The 8,697-nt window shown below is 55.7% G+C and overlaps 1 protein-coding gene across 1 annotated transcript in view; it reads left to right on the top strand.

The window, feature by feature from the left end:
- The window catches only part of VOLCADRAFT_103955 (uncharacterized protein), a gene marked incomplete at its 3' end in the record, with an annotated part of 16,078 nt that extends 7,610 nt beyond the window's left edge, over positions 1–8,468 (top strand). The window contains exons 11-23 of the mRNA XM_002948574.1: positions 1,255–1,360; positions 1,545–1,735; positions 1,985–2,182; positions 2,553–2,732; positions 3,294–3,330; positions 3,470–3,747; positions 4,029–4,135; positions 4,445–4,499; positions 4,752–4,989; positions 5,186–5,373; positions 5,621–5,885; positions 6,307–7,088; positions 7,314–8,468. Of these exons, the coding sequence (XP_002948620.1) occupies positions 1,255–1,360; positions 1,545–1,735; positions 1,985–2,182; positions 2,553–2,732; positions 3,294–3,330; positions 3,470–3,747; positions 4,029–4,135; positions 4,445–4,499; positions 4,752–4,989; positions 5,186–5,373; positions 5,621–5,885; positions 6,307–7,088; positions 7,314–8,468 (3,780 nt within the window). The remainder of the gene's footprint in view (positions 1–1,254; positions 1,361–1,544; positions 1,736–1,984; positions 2,183–2,552; positions 2,733–3,293; positions 3,331–3,469; positions 3,748–4,028; positions 4,136–4,444; positions 4,500–4,751; positions 4,990–5,185; positions 5,374–5,620; positions 5,886–6,306; positions 7,089–7,313) is intronic.
- Between the last annotated feature and the right edge of the window lie 229 nt (positions 8,469–8,697).

Raw genomic sequence — 8,697 nt, 5'->3', positions numbered from 1 at the left:
TAAGGGCTGCGGACGGCCGTATGTTCACACCGGATCCAGATACAAATTGGCTAGGTTGAGACCACAATCCTGTCTAAAAACTCATTAATCCTGGACCAACCGAAGGTTGCTATAAGGTGTAGCGGTTTTCCCCCCTTTTCAAAAACCTTGCCACCTGGCCACCTGGCCGGGCTAAAAGCTCCGATTGGGTCCTCGGACTGCCACTGAGGTAGAGTCCTCCCTCCACAACTGCACAGTGAATGTTGCCTCACCAATTACGGTTGTGACATCGGGGTTGGACAGGACGCATATGTCGTGAGGTGTCGTAACCTCAGACCACCAGTCCGACCTGACTGCCCACCAGCAGCGGGATGCCGGCGGTGTCCAACCTCGGGATGAAGTGGGGTGGCGCTGCCCAGGCTCCTTGACGAAGGAGGGCCGTCAAAAGGTTGCCATCTGAGTGGGTGACAGCATACTGGACAGCAACGCCGTGGAAACGCTCTCAAGAGCGGGTCAGACATTATTGTAGTCAGACGGTGACAGACGACCCGTGTACGAACCAGTCAAGCTGGGATCATCAACCAGTTGTACCGCATACTCCTCGATGGCCTCCTCCTTTATCGTATCCTGATCAACCAACCGTAGGCTGGTCGACGTTGTACTTTAGAATGGAGCTACTGTGATCCTTCCAGTTGGGCTGAAACCGTTTTTGGCAGCTCGCAATATCGGAAAAACGGTTCTGGTGGGCAGTCAGGTCGGACTGGTGGTCTGAGGTTACAACACCTCACGACATATGCGTCCTGTGTCCTGTCCAACCCCGATGTCACAACCGTAATTGGTGAGGCAACATTCACTGTGCAGTTGTGGAGGGAGGACTCTACCTTAGTGGCAGTCCGAGGACCCAATCGGAGCTTTTAGCCCGGCCAGGTGGTGGCCAGGTGGCAAGGTTTTTGAAAAGGGGGGGAAAAACCGCTACAGCCTTACCAGCCCCTTTATTTGTTTTTCCTCGTCGGTTAATTTGATGGTAAATTTTGGTTGATATGTGTGTGTTTAGCAGCAGCAGCAGAAGAAGAAGATATGTGTGTGCAACACCTTTAGTTGCCTTCATGTAAACAGCTTCATTAGATCTCACCTAGATACAATTTTTTTCATCTTGTGCTGTCGCTTTTCCCTGAGTTCGTAACCCTCGACTAAAACCTGACGCTTCCCCCTTCCGGCCCCCGCGGCGCCTGCTCGTACTGCCCACCTACATGTCCGTACTACATGTCCGTACAGCCTGTCGTGGTGGTTGGGTATGAGCTGGTGTCCGCCAATGACTGCCCGGAGCGCGACCCCGCGGAGTGGCGACTCGAGGCTGTTACAGAGCAGGATTTCACGGCAGGTCGGAATGTACGGATGTATGGAATTCACGATTGCATGTCGTACGGAAGCCGTACGTCCCGAGACTCATTCCTATTTCCAAACCCATTCAGTTATCGTTTTTATTTAATGCTTCCCGATTCCTTAGTTTATTTTTTAGTTTGTCCGTTATTTCTTCAAATCCATCTATTCTCTTTTGGATTCAGGCCGCCACGACACGTGGATGGAGCTGGATCATAGGTCCATTGTACGATTCCCCAACCGCCATTCAGTGTTAGCTTTCGACCTGGAGACACCGTCACCCCCTTGTCGCCGCCTGCGTCTGCGGATCACCGCGACCTTCAACCCACGGGTCGCGAACAGCGTGCAGCTGGCATGCTGGAACCTGTACGGCGCAGTAGGTTGGGGGAGGGGAGGAAGGGTAGTTGTACGATGCTGTGCGGGGCTATGAGTCGAAGATGAAAAGGAAGGATTGATGTACGGCGCAGTACGGCATTGCACCTTGAGGGGCGGACCTGTACCGCTGCATTCTGCTACTGTGCACCGAGCCGCCTTTGCTCGCACTGCTCCACGCATTTCCGATGCTTGTGTCAATACGGTTAATACCGTTTATCTTATGGCTGTCCGTGTTGGTTCCGGTTTTCAGGTGGCTGTCAGCAGTAGCGTCAGCAGTAGCGACAGCAGTAGTGGCAGCGGCAACAGGGAAAGAATAAACCGCTCGCTGCGTGGCCTGCGGGATATGGTGACTGCCGCCGCTGCGGCGCCACCACCGCCGTCGCTAGCGCTGCTCAGCCGGATTCTGGAGAATATCCTTCGCGAGCCGCAGGAGTTGCGCTTTCGTAAGGTGGGTGTCGTACGAATACGGCAATGCACATCGCTACACCGAAACGTGGAGCAGTAGGGCTTTTGGTTGTTGGACGAAGCAGTTGTTATTATGACCGATTGTTGGGGACCTGCGGGGGACAGAGTGCGCAGTTCTTCCCGGTGCCTTCCCGGTGACTTTTAAATCGATCCTTACTTATGTACGCATTTCACATCCCGCGTACAACCCTAGCTCTCTCGTATGCAGAAGGTTGAGTAGGAATGGGTTTGACCTAATACACGGTAACGAACCTGAGGGTTTGACTGAAAGGAATTTATTGTATCGTAATCCTATCAGGCTTTCGATCTCTCCACTGCTGTCCGTCTCTTTTGCTATTCCCGACTGCTTACAGGTTCGCTGTGTCAAGGTTTCTCAGATACTGCAAGCACCGGCAGTGGCGGAGGTGTTCATGGGCTACCTTCGGTTCCGGCCGCTAGTCGCACCGGTGTCTGCAACTGACGGGCAGAACATGGGTTATGTAGCTGCAGGCGAAGGCGATGAGTTAAGGCGGGGCGGACATGATGTGTTCATGGTGATGGCTGTGGACACCACAGGCGACGAACTCCGGCGTGCTTCAGAAGTTCTCTCGATTTTAAAGTCACTGGCATAGCGGTATTTAGCCCTTTTAATCTTCCAATTTGGACGTATCGCAGAAGTTGTCGCCAAGATAGATGTAGGCAGATTGTTTCCGAAGGTATGGCAAGAGTGTAAGTTACTGCAACAATTGAAATCGGCGAAACTAGGCAAATACTGTAATACAAACTTAATGTCTTAGTGTCAAGAGGTCTTCCGGTGTCGTGCAGGTGTCGGGTCGACGATCCGTGGGAGGTTGTTGGAGGTCCTGAAAGTTACCCGACACGTCTTATGGCTATGTAGCTCACGTGTTCATTTCATAAGTTTAAAATCATTACATGATAGCAACATCGTCGCGAGGAAGGACGCCAACGCGCAACATCCTGTGCGAAGAACTCATTAGGCATAGCCCGAAAACTACATGCCTAAGAGTTAAAGTCTTGAAAGGTTTAGCTATTACTTCAGCCGAGCTGCCTTTACTCAGATAGACGTTACTGTTTGTACCCGTCCTTTCGGACAGCAAAAGAGCAACTCCCAAACCACCAACACGGGTAATGGTGCGCTCATGTGGACACGGTGCCGGCAGTGCACGACCTCAAACAATTAATGTCCCATGCTGCAACCAACTGCGGTCGCTTTCTAGTTCCAGCGGGGTCGCCCATCATCGACCATCATCGCACGCTGTCTCTGTCGCAGCGACTTCTGAGGGGCTCACCTCTTCCAGCGTTCCCTCAAATACACCTGTTGGAATCCATCACCGTCCTGACGCGGCATGCCGAGCTGTGGCGGTGGCGGAGCATCAAACCGACGCATTGTCGTCTACAAGCGACTCTATCGGAACAGCTAGTGTAGGCTCTGGCCACCCCTTACCATCTAAGCTTGACAGTATTGACGTCGCGGTTATCGGAGCTGATGTTGCCGGCTTGGCTGCAGCTCTAGCTGCATGTAGGGCTATTCCTGGCGCACGTGTCATGGTAAGTAAGCAACAACCGGATCTTCGGGCATTTTTCTCTTCTTGAGTTATATGCCATGCCAATATATTCACAACTAAAGAATCAATCAGTTTAACTTTGTGGGTTTGCCTTGTCTGCGCCTTGTTTGGGAGAAGGGTGTGGAAGAATTGCGACGGTTTCGCGAATTCTGCTCCCTTTTCCGCGTTAAACCAGCAATCCTTTTCCGCGTTAAACCAGCAATCTTAAGTTTACGTTTCCTGCCTAGAAATAATACTAATGTTCGGCTCTGCTTGCCCTCACAGCTGTATGACACCGCTCTTGAACCGCCAACGGCCCGTGACGGCGGAGTGCTGCTCTCAGTAAATGGTCTACGGGCACTGAAAGCGCTAGATGCCAACCTATACAACAGGTATTTGCAGGGCTCAAGCATCTGCTGACTACGCACGTTTCATGCAGTGTTAGAACGCAACCTCACCGGTTTTGCAATCAGCAAGATTGTCTGAGACTCGAAGGGTGCCGCATGCGTGGTCAGGAAGTTGTTGTGAGTAGTGTAGGTGTCCTTTGAGCGAACGGCTGCAGCGACATTTAAACTGGACAGCGACGGTCCGAATGACAGCGGTGGCTGGTCAAGATGTTCGCCTCTTTGTTTCTTTAGACCTACCTTGTTTCTTCAAATCGATTTTGTTCCACACTCCACCACGCTTTTTAAAACCCGCAGGATTGCAACCGAGCTGTCCTCGCCGATTCTTGAGGCCCTCTGGTTCGACCTCGAGGTGCGACAAGAAACAAAACACAAAAATACGAAATTCACCTTCTTCAAGTATTTAATTATGTATCTGACTGATGTTACTTACGCTGTCAAGCTATGAGTTGTAAGACTCAATTCTTGTTAGTATCGAGATTGTCGAGCTGCTTGCTCCGGATGGCCCGCATCTTAGTTGCATAGCTTAACGCAGAATTTTGCAAATTTCCTGTTGATTCCTTTCTTAGTTCTATGTATATCTTGTATATTCTTTCCCTTCAAGGGTGAACTTGTGAGGCGGACGCCGCTGGGCCAGCCTAGTACCATATCTGCGGCGGCGCTGACCGTTCGTGGAGGTGGCGCTTCCAACAAGAGCCGTCGCCGAGTCGCGGCACGGCGGCTAGTGCCAAAACCGTCTGCTGGCGGAAACCCTGTTACGCCCGATCCCACTCCTTCAGCCCCGCCGCTCGTCATATCGCTGTACGATCTGCAAGAGGCGTTATCAGAGGCCTTGCCTGAGGGTGAGGAGTGCGTGCTCCCCGCGGGGCTTGAACCTTGTCCATGGTGCTGAGAGCATTTGTTGGTCAATTACTTCTAAAGAATGATTTTTTATATTAATCGATAGAAAAATTATATTAATGATAGAAATATCATATTACCGGACAATACCGGCATTTTGTATGCTGACCAGCTATTTTGACCTCCTCTGTGGCGCAGAGGTTCAAATCTACGCTCGACATCACCTGACCCAGATTGAGGCTTGCTCCTCGTCCGGCGGCGGCGTTGGTGGCAGTAGCATGATGCTGCGCTTCGCCGCCTCCCGTAACGGCGCCCCAGTGCGGGCAGTGCGTACCAGGGTGCTTGTGGGCGCAGATGGCCCCAAGTCGGCGGTCAAACGCCTACAGGTACGGAACGGCAGGGGGGTTGACGGCATGTGACGGGAGGGAAGGAGGGCGGGAGGGAAAAGCTAGACCTTCTTGACAAAATCCAAGTAATCTATTCCCCCAGGTTAAACGGGCGTATATGTAGAATTCAACGTACTGTATATCTTTTGCATTTTTATGTTTCCCGTAATGTGGACATTTTGCAGGGGAAAGGATGTAGAGCTGAGAGCTGAAATAATTGTTGTGTCCCGATTCCCCGTGACCACAGTTCGATTCCCCACCAGAGCTTCAACATTCTCACCCATCTGACCAAATCGTGTGGCGCGGCCGCTTTACGTTGCGTCCCCGAGACCCGGACTTTGCGCGCCTCCGCAACTTCTCCACTGCTTGCCGCACATGGGTAGACTTGCGTGCCGCTCCCGGCGCGGATCGAACTGCGACCTTGTCGCCGGCAGGACCAAATACGTACGTCTGGAGCGCCAGCTGTCCTGCGACTCTTCTGGAAAATCGGGGTCTGAGGAAATCCAACGAAGGTATGGGGGAGAGCATTTATACAGAACAAAGCGGGGCTTAAATTGGCAATGTCACATATAGGAGGTTTGGCAGTGAGGTGGCATGCCGTGCGGAAGGTTGTGAGGCATTTATAACTCGGCTGCTGGCTTGACTTTGAAAGCCTGGAGATTCTTTCGGCGGAGGGAATCCGTAGGAAAGTCCGAGGAGAGAAGTCCGAGGTTTACAGAGTTCTTAGCTATTGTCTGAAAGACTTAGCGGCCCTGTACGGCAATTGACAATGCTGGCAACCTATTCCTCAGGACGCTTCCTGTCCGCAGTCGAATATCTCTTTCATGGTGCTAATGACCACCATTTGACCGCCCTGTTGACCGCCCTGTTGACCGGTAATTTTATAACGACCAATTCTTTTTTTCCGTGTTATTCATTTTCCTGCCTGCGCAGCGGACGCGCCCTACTGGCGATGCCTGGCAATGTTCGAAGATTTCCCTCAGGACTTCTACGCCGCGCTCCGCGCCACCAGCGCTACTGCCGTCGTTGAGTACGACACTTGCCGACAGCCGACGCCGTCCGCCGCCGCCGGCCTGGCGGCACCCTGGCAATGGTTCTCCGGGCCAGCGGCACTCGTGGGTGACGCAGTGTACTCCCTGCCCGTCGACGACGCCAGCAGTACGGCATTAAATCTGGCGCTAGAGGACGCCGCTGTACTGGGAGCTAGTGTAGCACAGTACGGCCTGACGACGCGCGCATTGCAGGAGTACGCGCGACAACGCGGCCCGCGGGTCAGTGCCATCTTGGCGGCGCCGCCGTCGGCTCCTGAGCGGGTGCGGCTTCGAGAGGCTCTCTTTCTGCCGCAGACGCCAACGTCAACGCTGCCGCCAGCGGCGGTGGCGGCGGCACCGGCCGTCGCCGCGGACAACCTGAGTTTGTCCAGCACCGTGGCTGCAGCGGTGGACTCGGCCGCCGCAGCGGCGGCGGCAGTATCATCGCCGACGCAGCCCTTGGCGGAGATCCTTGCGAACGCGGCGGCGGCGGCGGGCGCCTCCGCCTCCGCCTCCGCTGCCGCCACCGCGAGTCCCTTAGGTGGACTTCAGCAAGCCGCAGCCGCCCCTGTACGGCCCTATGGCGGAGCCGCTAGAGCCGTACCGCCGGGTCCCGCTCCCACGGCGCTGCCGCAGCCGACGCTCTCCGGCCCATCCTCGCCGATATTCAGCAGGCCATCTGGGGTGCGCCGCATGGGCCCTGTGCCTGCAGCCATCGCGGCCGTCCTGAGCCTTATGGCGGCAAGCTCCCGCGAAACGTTTAGCAGTACCGCCGCTGCTGCAACCTCAGCTACAACTGCTACCTATGCTGCTGTTGCTGCTGAGATTACTGCTACGGACGCCATCGTTGCTTCCACTTTTGCTACTGCTGCTGCTGCCGCTGCTGAAAAAATAGAGGTCGCTGACCAGACGGCTGAGGAGGCCACGGCAGTAGCAGCTTCTCTAGCTGGCGCCGGGCCTTCCAGTGCTGCTGCTAGTGCCGCTAAGTTGCCGCCTTACGAAGCTAGCTCGTCGCCAAGCAACGTGTGGAATTCGCTGATGCCGACCCATGGGTCCTCTCCGGCCGGCGGTAGCGACGCCGCACCTGCCCTGGAGCGGAAGCTTCGAGAATACTGTTCCGCGGGGACGCCTTTGACAGTATGGCAGGCGCTGCTTGGCGCCGCACCCGGCAAGGTGCATGATTTGCTCGCCTCACTGCCGTACAATGCCGCGGAGACGCCGGCATTGGTATGGATGTCGTTGGTTCGTTCGAAGGCCGCCTCGTCATCGTCTCCATCGACTCTTCCAGACGCCGCCGCCAACGCAGTAGCCAATGCTACCTCTGTCTCCGGCTCCCATGACGCAGTGCCCGCCGCTAGTGGATCCGTTGCCGCTGGCGGATCCCATGGCAGCCCGTGCACGTTGCTACCGCGACCAGTGCTGAAGCAGAAGCCGGCGGCGGGTTCAGCCGCCGCTGCTTATGCGGCCGCGCTCCCCGAAGAACCTTCGTCTGCTGTGCAGTCTCAGGGGGTTACTGGCGTTGTCGCGGACGGCTCGTCGTTACCGTCGTCATCACCGTCGGCGACTCCGCCGTCGTCACCACAACGGCTCGTATCAGCTGCTGCGGTTCCAGCAGAGGCAACCGCTTCCACGTCTCGTCTTGAGCCGCCGCGGCGGCGGCGGCTCCGAAGCCAAGCGGGTCCCGTCAGCGGCCGATGGGCTGGCGGCGATGGTGGCGGAAGCGACGGCGGCAAGGCTGCTACAAGGTACGGCAAGTCCAGGCGTTCCGCGGCTGCATCCGCCGCCGCCAGCGCCGCCTCCTCGCCCTCCGTGGCGGCGGCAGCGGGGCCGTCAAAGCCCAAGGCTAAGGGGCCAGCAGCGGCGGCGGCGGCGGCAAAGATGACGGTGAGCCTCAGCGCAGCGGCGGCGCTGGGCGGTGTTATCGGTGCGGCTGGTGCGGGCCATATGCCGATGGTTGACGTGGCGACGGCGCTGCACACGCACGGCGCTGTGGCGCAGTTTTGGGAGGAGCTGAACAATCTCACGCTGTCGTCAGCTAGCTTGTCCAGTATTGACCTGCCATGATGTACTTCAATGAAAACACATCGGCGGCGTGATCCTGGCGGTTTTGTTCACGGTATATGGTTACCGCGTGGAAGAAAATTTCGTGTGATGGTGTTACTACCGTAGCCGGCGAGTAGCCGGTGTGGCCGGTGCTCCTATCCAACGTTCGACCCCTCCGGGTCGCGACTCTGTACAATAGCGGTTGTGCCTAACGAAATATGGTTGTCATTTTGATGAAATGTTAAGGAGG

Source organism: Volvox carteri, assembly GCF_000143455.1.
Source record: "Volvox carteri f. nagariensis unplaced genomic scaffold VOLCAscaffold_10, whole genome shotgun sequence".
In the NCBI taxonomy this organism is placed as follows: Eukaryota; Viridiplantae; Chlorophyta; class Chlorophyceae; order Chlamydomonadales; family Volvocaceae; genus Volvox; species Volvox carteri.
Note: the sequence above shows the minus strand (reverse complement) of the source record. Positions and strands in the feature narration are given on the sequence as shown.